This window comes from Jaculus jaculus, chromosome 3, assembly GCF_020740685.1.
Source record: "Jaculus jaculus isolate mJacJac1 chromosome 3, mJacJac1.mat.Y.cur, whole genome shotgun sequence".
In the NCBI taxonomy this organism is placed as follows: domain Eukaryota; kingdom Metazoa; phylum Chordata; class Mammalia; order Rodentia; family Dipodidae; genus Jaculus; species Jaculus jaculus.
Window position 1 is genome coordinate 9,742,595 of NC_059104.1, and position 18,327 is coordinate 9,760,921.

Sequence of the window (18,327 nt, forward strand, 5' to 3'; positions counted from 1 at the left end):
TGTGAGTTTTTCTCTTGAGGGGAAAGTCAGCATTAACAACATGAGAGAAAAATTCCAAAGGGGAGCCATCACCCTTTCACTAACACAGCACCTCGTTTTTCTAAATTAACCTGAGGCTGCGCAATGAGCAGACATGGCCAGCCTGACCTCCCTTCCCCCCATCCTCAGCTCCTGTCCCCATTCCACGGGCAGGTGCCAACATGGGATCTGGTCATTTGGAAGTTAATAACGGGTTACCTCACCCCTGGCACTGTCAAAACGGTATTTTGTTTTCCGCATTGCCTCTCTTCCCTCCAGATACTTCGCCCATCAAGTCTGTGCGGCTGACTTTTACCCTGGGGCGGTGTGTTCTGTCCAGGCTGTTTTGCCAGGTGGCCGAAGTGCCCTTGCCAAGCCCCAGCGCGGGAGTCCTCGCTCTGGGACGGGCCTTGTGGCTTCGATGGTTGGGGGTGGGGGGGACGGTCCTAGCCATTTCTCTGGAAACGGACCAGGATTTTCGTGGTTTCCCGAGATCACAGGCAGTCCTCTGTTCTGGGAGCTGTGGATATTATTATACCCTTTCAGCTGATGAGGAAATGGGTGCTGAAGGGATTAGGGTGGCCGCCAAGGGCTGGCTGGGAGTAAGGAGCCAGATGTCTCCTGGCCGGGGCTCAGAGCTTTTTACTGCCTTGCAACACAACCCTAGATGAGAGAGCAGCGTGGAGAGAGTGAGCTCCAAGCAGGGCTCCCAGGCATGCGTCCCTTAACCCAGAACCCACAAGCCCCCCCACCAAGGATGGACAGGACTTCTTCGGTGGAATTCAGTTCCAAAAGTCATTAGAAATCCATTTAAAACGTCCAGAGAGAAGGGATGGTCCATGAGACTGGGTCGTGGTGGGGACTGGCAAAGGGTGAGCATGCCAGGCTGCCAGCCCCTTGGGCAGGTAGGAGGTCCCCCAGGAGTGCTTCCTGCCAGTTTTTGCACATCTTCCCGGCAGACGCCCAGGCGCTAGGCTGGCAGCATCTGGAGCCCGGAGGGGCGGACTTGACCTGAGCTATCTTCCCAGGCTCGAGCTATGGATGCTTGTGTCCAGCGCTGGACGGAGGACGAGGACAGGGCACCACAACAACCGCGCCCTGAGGGACCCCCAGCAGGTAAACTCCATGGCCGGCGCTTGCTTGCCTCGAGTACTTTCCTGCCCATCACGTTTTCAAGCAAACTCCCGCCGCAAAAATTTCCACTTCCTTTACGTTCAGCTTTATTGTACAGAACAGTACTGAGTGGGAGCGGGAGAGAGGGAACGCCTTTGTGTGTGCATGAATACAGCGTTAAGTTGACCGTAACATAGTCTTATCTTGTGCTATAAATGGGAGAGTCCTATGTGTTTAAACAAGAACTTTACAAGACCAAAACAAGGAATCTAGACTTGTTGCTTTTGGGGAAAAAAAACCAAAACAAACAAAAAACCCATCTAGACTTGTTCTTGCTTTTGGCCCAAATGCATTCCTGACCACGTCTTCCCACAGTGAGCCCTTGTAAACGAGAGATCCCTCCCCCTTTTAGACAGCACAGCTCCATACAGTTTTACTTAATTGGCATGCATTCAAAACCGAGCAAATATTAGACACCATCAATGTCATAAGAACCATTTAACACATTTACAACCATTTAAAGTGATAAATACAGGTTTTGACCCTGGTAAATGAGGGTAGTTATTTTTACTGAATTGTTCACGTATAACCTAACTCTGTTGTTAAAAATCTGACCTCTCAGCTGGGCGTGGTGGCACATGCCTTTAATCCCAGCACTCAGGAGGCAGAGGTAGGAGGATTGCCATGAGTTCGAGGCCACCCTGAGACTCCATAGTGAATTCCAGGTCAGCCTGGGCTAGAGTGAGACCCTACCTCAAAAAAATATATAATTAACAAAAAAATACCCCAAAAATCTGACCTCTCTAAATCTACCTGTCTAGCCTATATAGAGATAAGAGATCAAAATATTAAAAGTACAATGAACAAATAGTTTTCTCTTTCCAGAGCTTCAGAGGGTCTCACACAAAACTGTATGTCTGTTTTTAAAATGATGTTGATAAAAGCAGGGCACAGTAATGTATAGCTACAATCCCAACACTAGGGAGGCTGAGGCATAGGGAATTATGATTTCAAGACCTGCTTGGGCTTAGTTAAACCCTGTTGTCAATGAAAATAAAATAAAATAAAATAATAAGCAATGTGGAAAAGGAACGTGTAATGGTCAAGCTTCATCTTCGTGAGTTTATTACCTGTAAGGTGAACCTGTGCCAACCAACTCAGTACCTTTCCTGCAGTGCTGAGAGAAGATAAGTCCCCTAGTGGTGGCCATGGACCTGACAGGATCTTGGTGACCCTGGGTATGGTGGGATGGGCCCAGGGTTCTAGCTGGCTCAGCCACATTTTGGGTGGGGACAGAGGACTCTCTTTTGGGTGGTGGAGAGAGGAACCACAGTGGACAGCGCTTTGAGGAGCCAAGGGGATTCACTATAGGGGCTGGCTGGAGCCACCTGCCCTAGAGGTGACCTGAACTGGCATTTGAATTTCAGCAATGTTGATTCTGGTTGTTATAAGTGGTCATATTAAAATGCAAGCCACATAAACTTACACTTAAGTAGATTATATTAAGGACAAAAGTCAGCAAAAAATACTCAAAACTCACTTTACTGCCATGTCATGACCAGACCTTCTCTCAGGGTTGCTTCTGTCTCCCATGTCCGTGGAGGACATGTCACCCACTGGGAGCTGCCAGGTTTTCCCATCACATACCATTAGAAATTGGCTGTGGTGGGCGTATTGTGACTGGGCACGTGTCCACCCTGGGGATGAGTCTCCTGTCTGTCAGGACTGGCGGGTAAACATTCAACACTGTGTGCTTCTTGCCGAACCAAAACTCAGGCCAGCCCCTCAGTCCCATGGTAGAACCTGGCACCTCTTCTCTAGTCACGAAGATGGGGCTGGTTCATCTGGGGGCAGTATGTTTCCCTAACAGGTGAGGGCAGCGGCTCTCCTCCCTAACACCCCGCAGCACGGGAGACAGGGAATGCCAGTGTTGCAGGACTTTGCCCTTTGAGCAGGTTCTAGCTGGCTCAGCCACATTTTGGGTGGGGACAGAGGACTCTCTTTTGGGTGGTGGAGAGAGGAACCACAGTGGACAGCGCTTTGAGGAGCCAAGGGGATTCACTATGCTAGCCTATGCATGCCTCTCTCTTTGCCCTGTGCCCCTTTGTAGAAGACAGCCATGAACTTCCAGGAAATGTAGGTGAAAATGCATACAGGCACTACAAACCTGTTTTTTTTTTGTAAATATTTTATTTATTTATTTATTTATTTATTTATTTGAGATAGATAGATAGAGAAATAGGCAGGTAGAGAGAAAGAGAGAGACTGGGTGCGCCAGGGCTTCCAGCCCTGTAAATGAACTCCAGACGCATGCACCCCCTTGTGCATCTGGCTAACATGGGTCTTGGGGAATTGAACCAAGGTCCTTTGGCTTTGCAGGCAAGCTCCTTAACTGCTAAGCCATCTCTCCAACCCTGTTTTTTTTTTGGGGGGGGGTTTTGCTTGTTTTGTTTTTGTTTTTCTGACGTAGAGTCTCACAGTAGCCCAGGCTGACCTGGAACTCACTATGGAGTCTCAGGGTGGCCTCAAACTCACGGCGATCCTCCTACCTCTGCCTCCAGAATGCTGGGGCTAAATCCGTGCGCAGCCACGCCCGGCCCAACAAGCCTGTTTTCGATAATCTATTCAGCAGCCGTTGTCCCATGAAGTCACTGAAGCGCGTCCCCAGGAAGAGGCTGTATTGAGCAGGGATCGCTTCCACGCCCGCCCCCCTTGGCCTTCGGGCCCCCATGGTTTCCTCATCTACCTCGTGGCTGCCTCCCTGTTTTGAGCACTCCTTCCCCAGCCCTTGGCAGTTTGGGAGGTGGAGCCTTGCTGGAGGTGTGTCGTGTGGGGTAGACCTTGAGGTGTGTTAGCCCTCAGCTTGCCAAAGTTAGCTCAGCTCACTCTCTTGCTGCTTCCTACCAGCAGCTGGCACAAGAAGTGATGTCTAGCTTTCTTGCCGTGAGGAAACTTTCCCTAGAATAAGCCCTCTCCTCTCCTCAGCTGCTTTCGGCTGGATGTTTGGTCCCAGCGACTTGAAGGCAACCGACTTCTGACGTTAAGCCTAGATTCCACTCCTGCTTAAAGACCTCGTCATGGCCCATCACACCACAAACCCAAGGGCCACGCAGTTAAACGAGCCTGCCCCACGATCCACCCCACCTCCTGCCTGCACCAGCCCCTCTCTGGCCAGAGATGGTTGCTAAGTGCTTGAGCTCATCATGTTCATCCTCACCACTCCTTTTTTTCCTTAGATATTTATTTATTTATTTATTTGAGACAGAGAGAGAGAGAGAGAGAGAGAGAGAAAGAGAGAGTGAGAGAATGTTCTCACAGGGGCCTCTAGCCACTGCAAACGAACTCCAGATGCATCTACCACCCTGTGCATCTGGCTTACATGGGACCTGGAGAATCGAACCTGGGTCCTTAAGCTTTGCAGGCATGTGCTTTAGCCACTAAGCCATCCCTCCTGCCCCCTCACCACTCCTGCTCCTGCTAAACTCAGGGAAATCTGTGGTGATGTGTGATTGCATGACTCCAGTCCTGTCAGGTGCTCCTTCCCTCATTTTCTATGACATTTGACAACTGTCATCATGGGTCACTGGGTTCAAGGAGTATTTAAAGCACTAGTAATTTAATAGCCAGGGCTCAGCTGACAGCCTTTCCATGCCTGGAGAGCAGACTCGGCAGCAGTTGGCCTGTGCCTTCTAAAAAGTGGCATGGGGAGGATTTACAGAACATGCCCAGGGCAACATGTTGATGTGTGACCTCACCTCAACACCTACAAAGAGCCAGGCGCATGTCCACTTAGTGCCTTAATTATCTTTCTTGTTGTTTAGGGGGATTTGAGGAAGAGTCTTGGCTCATGGTTTCGGGTCTGGTCCGTCCTGGTGGGGAGGGCATGGGTGGGGGAGCTCGGAGCACTGGGTCACAGGGCGTCTGTAGTGTGGGAGCAGAGAGCCATGAGAGCCGGTGCTCGGCTCTCTCTCTCCCTTTCCTTCGGTCCAGCACCCCAGACCATGAGTAGAGTGCCGCTCAAAGTTGGGGTGGTCCTTCCTACTTCAATTGACTTCATCTAGAAGCTCCTTCACAGACAGGTCAGGAGGTTTGTTCCATAATTCTAAATCCCCAAATTGACAACCAAACGCAATGGCCATATCTAGGCTTCTTGTCCACACAGTTCCCTCAGGCTGTTGTCTGTTCTTTCCCAAAGACATATCAGGGCATCCTTTTTCATTTGTCATATTATAAACACGTCACATCTTGCCGGGCATGGTGGCACACACCTTTAATCCTAGCACTCGGAAGGCAGAGAGGTAGGAGGATCCCCGTGAGTTCGAGGCCACCCTGAGACTACATAGTTAATTCCAGGTCAGCTTAGACCAGAGTGAGACCCTACCTCAAAGAAAAAAAAAAGAAAAGAAAAGAAAAAAGAAAAAGGCCACATCTGAATTCCATCATGTTGTTACCCTAAATAAGCCATTTTTGTGCTAATTTGAAGTCATTGTTGTTAATGATGGTCCTCCCTCATGTTGGGGGAAATTGCTTAATCTACTTGCATCTTACCAAATTAAGATCTTTTTTTTTCTGCTTCACAGAGACTGATATGCTAGAGGAATCTCTTCGTAGTCTCCAGAAATTTGTTCCCACAGAATATGCAAGTTACACGCAGGAGCACTATCTTTTTGCGGGCAAGAAGATCATCATCCAAGAATCCATAGAGAGCTACGGAGCGGTGGTGTGGCCAGGGGTAAGAGCTGCTGTGAGGTCGGGCATTCTGGGATAACGTGCACATCCGTGGTGCTCTGGACACCTGGCCACAGGTCTCCCCTGTTCTTCTCAGTGATGAGTGCTTCTCAGACGGTGACCGCTCTGTTTCTGGGCGGGTGCTGTGCTTGAGCCCGGCACACAAGGAGCATCTCTTCCAGCAGCATTGGTTTTACTTGCACTCTTCTCCCTTCCTTCCTTTTCCTCTCTTCTCTCCATTCTTCCCCTTCTTTCCTTTCCCTCCCTCTGTCCCTTCCTTTATTTCCCTCAATTTTTATTAACATCTTCCATGATTATAAAAAAATATCCCATGGTAATACCCTCCTTCCCCCCACTTTCCCCTTTGAAACTCCATTCTCCATCATATCCCCTCCCCATCTCAATCAGTCTCTTATTTTGATGTCATGATCTTTTCCTCCTTTTATGATGGTCTTGTGTAGGTAGTGTCAGGCACTGTGAGGTCATGGATATCCAGGCCATTTTATGTCTGGAGGGAGCTCATTGTAAGGAGTCCTACCCTTCCTTTGGCTCTTACATTCTTTCCGCCACCTCTTCCGCATTAGACCCTGAGCCTTGGAAGATGTGGTCTAGATGTTACTCAGTACTCCAGTCACTTCTTTCCAGCACTATGATACCTTCTGAGTCGTCCCAAGGTCACTGTCATCTGAAAAGAGAAGATTCTCTACCCAAAGTGAGAGTAGCATTAATATAAAGATATGAATATTAAGAGAAGTGCTTACTGGTCAGTTTAATAAGCATAGCATATACATTTATCCAGACAACAGCAGGCGTTACACCCCTAGGGCTCATGACTACCATTGTTTTAAGTTTTCAGTATCAGGGATATATTCCCTCCCATGGAACGGGCCTGTAGTCCAGTTAGAAGGCAGTTGAGCCTAGACAGACGTGCCACTATTGCACCCGTTGGCTCATTTGGCCTGGCTGGCCAATTATAAGGCTTGCAGTGTCCATTGTTGAGTATCTTCACTGGGGATTTTTCTCTCTACCATTGAACTGCATGCAGAATGGCTTCTTCCAGCTTTCTGTCAGCTGGTCTACATGGAGAAGGTTATCAGCTCAGTTCCAGCCGAATTTCTCAGTGGCCTTGCAGCCCAAGTATGTGGAGTCTTCAGCAACAGTGTCTTACCATCTATTCCCGGTGGGAAACCAAGGGCCTTGGCAATGGCCTGTAATGTTTTGGGGGCATCAGGAAGGTATCCTGTCCCTGGCACTGAAAATTTTCTAGCAACAATCTATGGCTCCTGAGTGTTCCATTGTCCAAAAAAGTAGGTTTCCATATGATTTATTTATATCCTCTTACATTTTGATTAGCCCTCCCTCCACCTTTCCTTTACTCAATCTCTTCCCCTGACCTCACTTTGGGCCTTTTCACCCTCATTAATCTATTTTTCTACTTACATATATACAATGCCATCCTATTAAGTACCCTCCTCCCTTCCTTTCTCTTCCCCTTATATCTCCATTTTAGCTTACTGGCTTCTGCTACTGAGTTTTTTCTTTCTCACACAGAAGGCCAATCATCTGTAGCTAGGATCCACATATGAGAGAGAACATGCAGTGCTTGGCTTTCTGGGCCTGGGTTACCTCACTTAGTATAATCCTTTCCAGATCCATCCATTTTCCTGCAAGTTTCATAACTTCATTTTTCTTTACCACTGAGTAGAACTCCATTGTGTAAATGTGCCACATCTTCATTATCCACTCATCAGTTGAGGAACATCTAGGCTGGTTCCATTTCCCAGCTATTATAAATTGAGCAGCAATAAACATGGTTGAACACGTATTTTTTTTTTTTTATTTATTTGAGAGCGACAGACACAGAGAGAAAGACAGATAGAGGGAGAGAGAGAGAATGGGCGCGCCAGGGCTTCCAGCCTCTGCAAACGAACTCCAGACGCGTGCGCCCCCTTGTGCATCTGGCTAACGTGGGACCTGGGGAACCGAGCCTGGAACCGGGGTCCTTAGGCTTCACAGGCAAGCGCTTAACCGCTACTCCATCTCTCCAGCCCTGAACACGTATTTTTAAGGTAATGAGATGAGTCCTTAGTATATATGCCTAGGAGTGCTATAGCTGGGTCATATGGTAGATCAATTTTTTAGCTGTTTTAGGAGCCTCCACACTGGTTTCTACAATGGCTGGACCAGAATGCATTCCCACCAACAGTGTAGAAGGGTTCCTCTTTTTCCACATCCCCACCAGCATTTATGATCATTTGTTTTCATGATGGTAGCCAATCTGACAGGAGTGAGATGGAATCTCAATGTAGTTTTAATCTGCATTTCCCTGATGACTAGGGTTGTAGAACATTTTTTTAGATGCTTACACACCATCCTTCTTTCTTCTTTTGAGAACTCCCTATTTAGCTCCATAGCCCATTTTTTAATTGGCTTGTTTGATTTCCTATTATTTAATTTTTTGAATTCTTTGTATATCCTAGATATTAATCCTCATATATATAGCTGTCAAAGATTTTTTTCCCATTCTGTAGGTTGCCTCTTTGCTTTAGTCCTTTGCAGTACAAAATCTTTGTAATTTCATGAGGTTCCAGTGGTTAATCTGTGGTTTTATTGCCTGAGCAATTGGGGTTATATTCAGATAGTCTTTGAGAAGACCAAATGTTGAAGCATTTCCCCTACTTTTTCCTCTACCAGTTTCAGAGTTTCAGGTCTGATGTTAAGGTCTTTAATCCATTTGGACTTAATTATTGTGCATAGAGAGAGAGAAGAATCTGTTTTCATCCTTCTACAGATACATGTCCAGTTTTCCCAGCACCATTTTCTGAAGAGGCTATCTTTTCTCCAATGAGTGTTTTTGGCATTTTTATCGAATGTCAGGTGGCTATAGCTACCTGGACTTACATGTGGGTCCTCTATTCTGTTCCACTGATATACATGTTTGCTTTTGTGCCAGTACCACGTTGTTTTTGTTACTATGGCTCTGTAGTATAGGTTAAAATCAGATATGGTGATACCACCAGCCTTTCTTTTGTTGCTCAGCATATTTTTAGATATTCAAGGATTTTTGTGATTCTAAATGAATTTTTGGATTGTTTTTTCTATTTCCACGAAGAATGCCTTTGGATTTTTGATGGGGATTGCGTTAAATGTGTAGATTGCTTTTGGTAAGATTGCCATTTTCACAATATTGATCCTTCCAATCCAGGAACAAGGCATGTTTTTCCATTTCCTAGTGTCTTCTGCAATTTCTTGCTTGAGTGTTTTATAGTTTTCATTGTAGAGATCCTTTACTTCCTTGGGTAGGTTTATTCCAAGGTATTTTATTTTCTTTGATGCAATTATGAATGGGAGTTATTCTCTGATTTCATCCTCTGTGTGTTTGTTGTTAGCATATAGGAAGGCTACTGATTTCTGTGTATTTATTTTGTATCCTGCTACATGGCTGTAGGTTTTGATCAGCCCTAACAGTTTACTGGTAGAGTATTTAGGGTCCTTTATGTATAGAATCATGTCATCTGCAAATAATGATAACTTGATCTCTTCCTTTCCAATTTGTATCCCTTTTATGTGCATCTCTTGCCTTATTGCTATGGCTAAGACTTCTAGAACTATATTAAATAGGAGTGGGGACAGTGGACACCCTTCCTTTTTTAATTTTGCTTATCTGGGGAATGGAAACTAGGAACTCTCATCTGCTAGGCGAGTCCTCCACCAACAAGTGACAACTTCAGCCTTAAAAAGAAAAAATCCATGCAACATTTTGGTTTGAAATAAAGCTAACCCTATTGGAAAGGAGGATGTAAAATTAATAAAACTACTGAGAGAAAAAAACCAGGAATTTAGAGTTGAGGTTTTGCAGCAGACACAGTTAGGTCACACATCGTGGCCCTCGGCCACTTGCTCTTTCACTTGGTAAATGGTGGAGACTTCGGTGAAACCTTCAGAGAACACTGAGCTCCCAGTTTCCTGGCATCAGGTCTGTGGGGATGGTCCTAACCATAGACTAAATACCATTATTTTGGGGCTGTGACTATCTGCATATTTAAAGTGTATGCTCATGGTTCTGTCTTGGAGATGCTATATCCAGGCCTCTTATTGGCTGTAATCATTATATAACATTGTTCCTGTCTCACAGCTGAGGACATGGAGGCTCAGCAAGTCTTTGGGTGGGGAAGCGTTCCCTGGGGTGCCCTGTGGCCAAATGCTGAAGCTCTTCCCAGTTCAAAGGCAAAGGTGGCCCTGTTTGGACGGCACCAAAGCAGACCTTCTGAGTTACACTGTGATCTTGTTAAAAAGCAGATTCAGGGCTGGAGAGATGGCTTAGGGGTTAAGCATTCGCCGGCGAAGCCTAAGGACCTGGGTTCAAGGCTCGATTCCCCAGGACCCACATTAGCCAGATGCACAAATGAGTGCACGCGTCTGGAGTCCGTTTGCAGTGGTTGGAAGCCCTGGCATGCCCATTCTCTCTCTCCCTGTATCTCTGCCTCTTTCTCTGTTGCTCTCAATAAATAAAAATAAACCAAAAATATTTTTTAAAAAAGCAGATTCAAGGGCTGGAGAGATGGCTTAGCGGTTAAGCGCTTGCCTGTGAAGCCTAAGGACCCCGGTTCGAGGCTCGGTTCCCCAGGTCCCACGTTAGCCAGATGCACAAGGGGGCGCACGCGTCTGGAGTTCGTTTTCAGAGGCTGGAAGCCCTGGCGCGCCCATTCTCTCTCTCTCCCTCTATCTGTCTTTCTCTCTGTGTCTGTCTCTCTCAAAAAAAAAAAAAAAAATTTAAAAAAAAAGCAGATTCAAGCTGTGTGTGGTGGCGCACGCCTTTAATCCCAGCACTCGGGAGGCAAAGGTGGGAGGATCATTGAGAGTTCCAGCCCAGCCTGAGACTCCATAGTGAATTCCAGGTCAGCTTGGGTTGGAATGAGACCCTACCTCAAACCCTGACCCCCACAAAAGCAGATTCAGATTCAGGAATGGAGGGGGGTAGGGGTTGTGATTCTGCATTTCTTTCTTTTTTATAAAAAATATTTATTTTTATTAATTAGAGACAGAGAGAGAGAGAGAGGGAGGGAGAACGGGCACACTAGGACCTCTATCCACTGCAAATGAACTGCAGATGCATGTGCCACCTTGTGCATCTGACTTACGTGGGAACTGAAGAATGGACTTAGGCTTTGCAGGCAAGCGCCTTAACTGCTAAGCCATCTCTTCAGCCCTGCATTTCTTAAAAACTGCTCAGAGAGACACACATATCTTAGTCCAGGGACCCCCCCTCCCCCACCCTCCCACAACCTCCAGCAGCTGGGAAGTTATGATGATTCTATGGAGCGCTGTGCAGTTGGACAAAGGGTCTGTGGGGTTGTGCAGCTGGCCCTGGGGCCGGGAAGTGAAGGAGAGAAGAGAGGCGAGGGCTCTCCGTCTCATAGCTCTGTTATCACTTTATGCGTGAGTGGCTGCATTTCCTTTTAACAAAGAAGTTTTAAAGTACCCAAACTCCCAGTTTCCTAATCTTTTTGGCAAATACAAAACGACAACAGTAGTAAGAGACGTAACCAAAAGGGCCCTCATCCACCCGGCTTGCATCCTCAGCAAAACCACCACCTTTCATGCACCAAACGCTTCTGTCTTGGGACCTCAACTTTTGGACAGCTCCACAAAGGGCCGCATGCATAGAGGGAGAGCAGTGCTTTCTGGTGACTTCCCGGGGCAGCTGAGGGAAGAGACTGCTTCTGTTTGTTTACAGGGAAGGGGATGTGGGTGTTTGGAATGTCAAGTTACAGCTGTTGCTGAGCAAACCTTGGTTTCCAGATGACATCTTCTGGAGGGCAGGACATCCTCCGAGGAAGGCATCAACCATGTCCACAAGATCCTTCGCAGAGGAGGGCAATTCCTGGAGGGCAGGACTTCCTGAGAGGCCTCAGCCATCTCCACGAGATCCTGTGCAGTGGCCGACTCTGGGCCACGCTCGGGGACACTGACAGTGAAAGCCCCCACAGAAATTCCTTCCTCAAAGGTGCCCTCACTCCTTGCCAGACACGGAACCTTGGTGCCTTTGGACACCTGCTGATCTTGCTGCGCAGGTCTCTACCTCTCTTTGCTCAGCTGGTGAAGCTCTCTGTATCACGAAGGTGACCCTGACTTCCCCGGAGCCTCTACTCTGCCCTATCCACCTGGCATATGCCCCTTACAGCCCTGCAATGGAGTTTATAATTGTTTTACATGATGTCAGCTGTGCCTCTATGTACCCTGGCAGTAGAGGCATGTCATTATCTTTACCGGTATCTGTTTAAAATGAACAAGGATGGGGCTAGAGAGATGGCTTAGCGGTTAAGCGCTTGCCTGTGAAGCCTAAGAACCCCGGTTCGAGGCTCGGTTCCCCAGGTCCCACGTTAGCCAGATGCACAAGGGGGTGCACGCGTCTGGAGTTCGTTTGCTGTGGCTGGAAGCCCTGGCGCGCCCATTCTCTCTCTCTCCCTCTATCTGTCTTTCTCTCTATGTCTTTCACTCTCAAATAAATAAATAAAAAATGAACAGAAAAATATTTAAAATGAACACAGGATGAAACAAAGTGCCTGAAGGCAACAGGCATTACTAACCCTACTGCGGGCTGGCAGTGATGAGCATATGCAGTGGACCTGGCTGGCCTGCTCCTGCCTAGACCACAGTAGAGTCCTAACCTCAGTGCTCAATTGCTTTTCATCTCAATGCTCACATTCCCTCCTCGGGCCAGTTTACACGTGGACCGCAGTCACTTTTTCCATGGGCACCTTTCCTTAGTCTCTCCTGGGGCATTGCTGGCTGACATAAATAACATAGCATAAATAACAGTACATGAACAAATGCCAGATAGCATAGACTGCTTTACAGAAATGCTTGAAGGTAGAGAGATGGAAGGGAAAATGAAAAGGGTGCTGGTTAGGTGGCACAGGCTGCTAGGATATTGCTAAAGAGGTGGAGGTGGAAGGATCTGGAGTTTGAGGCCAGCCTGTCCCCACCCCCTCCCAACACACACAAAAGGGTGTTTGCTGTCTTGCACAACAAACCAGTTTATTCACACTGATTATGGTCCATGGACTAGCATCTCCTAGAGCTGATACAGACATGAAGAATTCCCAGCACCCTCCCTCCCCATCCCTGGCCTTCAGAAAGCCATAGTGGCTGGCTCACTGAAGTCCGAGAAGTCTCATCATGTAAGCGGTTAAAACTTAAGAAAACAGACACTGGCTAGTTTCCCAATGTAACGACATTCCAGCCAATCTGAATGTTGATACAGGAGTCGGGAGTAAGGTGTTCACACTTGTACAACCTCGTTGGAGCACTTGGAAGCTCAGCAAGACAAAACTGGCAGAAGCTGCTGATCCTCAGTGTTTCCCGGACTTCTTTTTTATTATTTATTTGACAGAGAGAGACAATGGGCAAGCTACAGCCTCTAGTCAGTGCAAATGAACTCCAGATGCATGTGCCACCTAGTGCAATGCATCTGGCTTAAGTGGGTACTGGGGAATTGGCCCTGGGTTCTTAGGCTCTGCAGGCAAATGAAGTGCTGTAACCACTAGACCATCTCTGTAGCCCAACATCTAGTTGTCATTTTTTTCTTTTCACATTTTTTTTATTGACAACTTCCATGTAAAAAATATCCCATGGATAATTCCCCCTCCTTTCCCCTTTGAAATGCCACTCTCCATCATATCCCTCCCCTCTCAATCAGTCTCTTATTTTCATATCATGATCTTTTCCTCCTATTATGAGGGTCTTGTGTAGGTAGTGTCAGGCACTGTGAGGTCGTGGATATCCAGGTCATTTTGTCTCTGGAGGAGCACGTTGTAAGGAGTCCTACCTTTCCTTTGGCTCTTACAATCTTTCTGCCACCTCTTCCACATTAGACCCTGAGCCTTGGAAGGTGTGATAGAGATGATTCAGTGCTGAGCACTCCTCTGTCTGACTTCTAAGAGCTGCAGTGACCTTCCCCTCACCTCTTCTTTGAGATCAGTCAAATTGGATACAGGCAATTCAATGAGAATTAACTACAACGTTCATATTCTACAAATGCACATATGGCACCAATGGTATATGTTTTCTTTTTAAGTCAGGCTCTGGCTGGCTGAGCCTTCCAAGAGCTGGGATTAGGGCATGAGCCATCATGCCCATTTTGATTGTAATGAACTCTCAATAAGTGCCTCCCCCCCCGCCAAATTTGATAACATCACTTAGTGTTCAACTCCAATTGCAGGGAGGGACATGCCTCACTCTGGCGCTCCAGTCCCAAGGTCATGTTGCTCATGTCTTTCAGGCCACAGCCCTATGCCAGTATCTGGAGGGACACAACGAAGAATTACGTCTCCAAGATGCTAAAGTTCTCGAAATCGGTGCTGGGCCAGGCCTTGTTTCCATCGTGGCCAGTATTCTAGGTTTGTTTATTCCTTTTTTGCTCTTTCAAAAGTTCTCTACCATACTGGAAAGATGGCTCAGCAGTTAAAGAGCCTTGCTTGCAGAAGTTCTCTGTGACAACGATGGTGTGTGCTGACAGGCTGTGACGGAGACATGTGGCCATGCTTTCATTTAATCTCCCCAAAATGTATGCCACTGGAATCCCTACTGTTATCCAGAGAGAAGAGGTTAAGTAATTTCTCTTCCCCACCCAGCCTCCAGGTGACAGAGCCTGAGAGTCCAAAGGTTTGACTGAATGCTTACTGACCTTCACGGGTCGGGGAGCTGGCTGATGGTGGGGTACGACATCGTGGGCGGGTGTGTGTGTGTGTGTGTGTGTGTGTGTGTGTGTGTGTGTGTGTGTGCAACCATCTTAAGAGCGCAGGACAGGACCGCACACAAGAGACAGGGAACTGGGCAGCCTGAACTCTGCCACGTGTTTCCGGCTATTCCCAGCTTTTCTCTTTCTTGTAGGAGCTCAGGTCACAGCGACGGATTTGCCTGATGTTCTAGGAAACCTACAATACAACCTTTTAAGGAACACCCTGAAACGCACAGCCCATCTGCCGGAAGTCAAGGAACTGGTGTGGGGGGAGCAGCTGGAGCAGAACTTCCCCAGGTCAGCCTTTTACTACGACTACGTGCTGGCTTCTGACGTGGTCTACCACCACTACTTCCTGGACAAGCTCCTGGCCACCATGATGCACCTCTCCCAGCCAGGCACCGTGCTGCTTTGGGCAAACAAGTTCAGATTCAGCACCGACTACGAATTCTTGGATAAATTCAAGCAGGTTTTTGATGTGGCTCTCCTGGCTGAATATCCAGAGTCATCGGTCAAACTTTTTAAGGGTATACTAAAATGGGACTGAGACTCAAGACCCTTTCAAGTCATCAGGGTGACTGTGAGCTGCTGGAAGCCGAGCTGGCAGCAAGTCTTCCTTGAATACTGAGAAGGCAGTGCCCAGCAACAACACGTATGGCTGGAACGAAAACGGAGCGCTGGCTTGCTTTCTGCAGAGCTGTTTCCTGGGCCCTCTAACTGCTGTAGAAGAGAACCACGCGGCAGGCAGCTTTGCCCACTCACCACGTCTCAGCTGTGTTTAGTAACAAAGTAGAACCTCGTTATTCTGCTGTGTAGCCCAGGCTGGCTTTGAACTAGAGATGCATCTGCCTCAGCCCCTCAATCACAGGTTTATTCGTTCATTTATACAGATGTTAGCCATGGCAGGGAGAGGATCGTGCATGGTAAGACCGGTTTAGCCCTAAAAGTGAGAAGTATGGAAACTGCTAGAATGAGAAAGCGGACAGCTTAACTTCTCTAGAGCCTGCATAAACTTTCCCTCAATTGCCTGTGATAATTTCAAGTTAAATTTTCTAGACTGTTTGTTTTTCATAATCTTATGGCTGAAGTTCTTACAATGGATCTAATAAAAAGTCATAAAAATCTAAAACAAATACTAAAATTATAAATTTAAGCTTCTCATTTCTTCTCAAAATTATGCTGGAAGATTTTAGCTAATATGGTTAAAAAAAAAAGAGAGAGAGAGAGACAGCAGGGCTGGAGGGGTGGCTTAGCGGTTAAGGCGTTTGCCTGCAAAGCCAAAGGACCCAGGTTCGATTCCCCAGGACCCATGTTAGCCAGATGCACAAGGGGGCACAAGTGTCTGGAGTTTGTTTGCAGCGGCTGGAGGCCCTGGCGCACCCATTCTCAATCTCTCTCCCTCTTTACCTGCTAAATAAATAAATAAATAAAATATTTTAAAAAAAACTAACAAGAGAGCAAAACCATGTAAATTTTTATTTTATTTTTGTTTTTTTGACAGAGAAAGAGGGAGAGTGAGAGGGAGAGAGAATGGGCACGTCAGGGCCTCCAGCTACTGCAAACGAACTCCAGACATGTGTGCCCTCTTATGCATCTGGCTAACTAACATAGGTCCTGGGCAATCGAGCCAGGGTCCTTTGGCTTTGCAGACAAATGCCTTAACCGCTAAGCCACCCCTCCAGCCCCCATGCAAGTTTTTGATGGGCAAAATAAAATAACCCTGTGGACAGTGTGCTACGGTCAGGTAACATGCATGTTAGGGTTAGCAAGTCACACAGTGTTTACGTAGAGCACACAGTCCTTTTCTTTTTCCAATTTTGCTTCTTTACAATCATTTAAGAAGGTAAGACGCGTGAGTGGCCCTGGCCTGCCAGCTCTCCGCAGGGGGGCTCCGAAGTTCCAAGGGTCTGGCAAGGGTCCCACGTCAAAACGCAAAGCCCAGCTTTTCTTAGAAATTCTAGCCACGAAACTTAAAGCATAAAAGATACCACTCAGAACAGCAATATCAGATAGTGAGGAATAAATCTATATTGAAAGATACGTGAGAATTCTGTGCAGTTACAGCATTACTGAGAAAACTCAAATGGGAAGACAAGCCAAGTTCATGCACTGGAAGATAATTCAAAGGTATCAGCCGCCGGGGCGTGGTGGCGCACGCCTTTAATCCCAGCACTCGGGAGGCAGAGGTAGGAGGATCGCCATGAGTTCAAGGCCACCCTGAGACTGCATAATGAATTCCAGGTCAGCTTGGGCTAGAGACGCTACCTCGAAAAACCAAAAAAAAAAAAAAAAAAAAAGAAAGATATCAGCCATCTCCAAATTCACCAACAAATATGCGCAGTCATCGGCAAGATCCCAGTTCGACGCTGATGAAATCAACCTGCCCCGCTGATTCTGATCCCATCAGTACAAGAACGGGGAAAGAGTGTGCTCTCAAGAACCTGGACTGAGGGAGGCTCCTGGTCTTCAGAAGTTTGTGGCTGAGTGGCTTGGAAGGGCACTCAAAGTTCTCTGGCTGCTGCACACATGTGCCTGGTGCCCCACATGCACAGGTATAAACCACGTGTGGCCCACGCGTTGAGTAGGGGCTCTACACAAAAATCACGCGGCACATTTGCGGGTGGGAAACAGTGGCTGGGGGAGACCAGGCTCGCCGCGGTCAGGGGCAGGAAGGCAGGTGATGCCCAGGCCCCTCCCACCACAGCCTGCGCTGCTGTGTCTTCTCCCCATTTCCTAGACCTGCTACTCTAAAGCTTTTCCTCTTCTTGGCTCATTATGTTCAGACTCCAGAGTCTAGCTTGTTTCTTCCTTTCTGATTCCTGCATTTAGGCAGGATTTCGAGGGTGGGGGTTGAAAGGCCCCTGCGGCCCCGCTGGCTTTGTGGGTCCTGGGGACGAAGCACAGCACAGAAGCTACGGTGAACTGAAGTCACTTTTGCATGCGAGCAGCACATGGTTTTCTCACGGAACTCACTGCGATGTTTGGGCAATCGGGCTCCTCAGGAGTGTCATAGAGCACAAGTCAGCACCGGCCTTCCAGTCCTCCGGCCTCCTGCTGTTTCATTAGGGTGGGGTTCAGCGGGAAAGGGGGGTTTGGTTTTGTGGTATCTATGGACCAGGCTGAACTCTGAGGCCAAGTGCAGCTAACTCTAGGAAGAGGCAACTGCATGAGGAAAGAGGAAGACGTCCATGAGCACCTCCCCTCACCAGTAGTAGCTAGGCAGGGCTGCTTGTCCCTGGGAAGGGCTCACAAGAGCTCACACTGAGCACGCTGTGTACACCCGAATGTTTAGAGTTGTTCGCAGAGCTTTCGGCTCTTTCCAGTGGTTGTGGTACAAACACCCGCCACATGATGGCCAAGCACCACCGCATCACTTGGATCATTTCTTGTTATTTATTTATTTTGGGTTTTCGAGGTAGGGTCTCCCTCTAGCCCAGGCTGACCTGGAATTCACTAGTCTCAGGGTGGCCTCGAACTCACAGTGACCCTCATACCTCTGCCTCCCAAGTGCTGGGATTAAACGCGTGCGCCACCACACTGGCTTTCTTACATTATTATAAGATTTTATTTTTATTTATTTATTTGAGGAGGGGGGGGAGAGAGAGTGTGAGAATGAACACACTAGGGCCTCTAACCTCTGCAAATGAACTCCAGATGCATGTGCCACCATGTGTACCTACCTGGCTTACGTGGGACCTGGAGAATTGAACCTGGGTCCTTAGTCT

At 47.5% G+C, this 18,327-nt stretch overlaps 1 protein-coding gene across 1 annotated transcript; it reads left to right on the forward strand.

Moving 5' to 3' along the window:
* Positions 1-1,055: 1,055 nt before the first annotated feature.
* On the forward strand, positions 1,056-15,271 carry Mettl21c (methyltransferase 21C, AARS1 lysine). The gene is made up of 4 exons (XM_045145285.1): positions 1,056-1,134; positions 5,712-5,863; positions 14,144-14,261; positions 14,755-15,271. The coding sequence occupies exons 1-4, from the start codon at positions 1,056-1,058 to the stop codon at positions 15,147-15,149; spliced, it is 744 nt and encodes a 247-aa protein (XP_045001220.1). The 3' UTR covers positions 15,150-15,271.
* Positions 15,272-18,327: the final 3,056 nt, after the last annotated feature.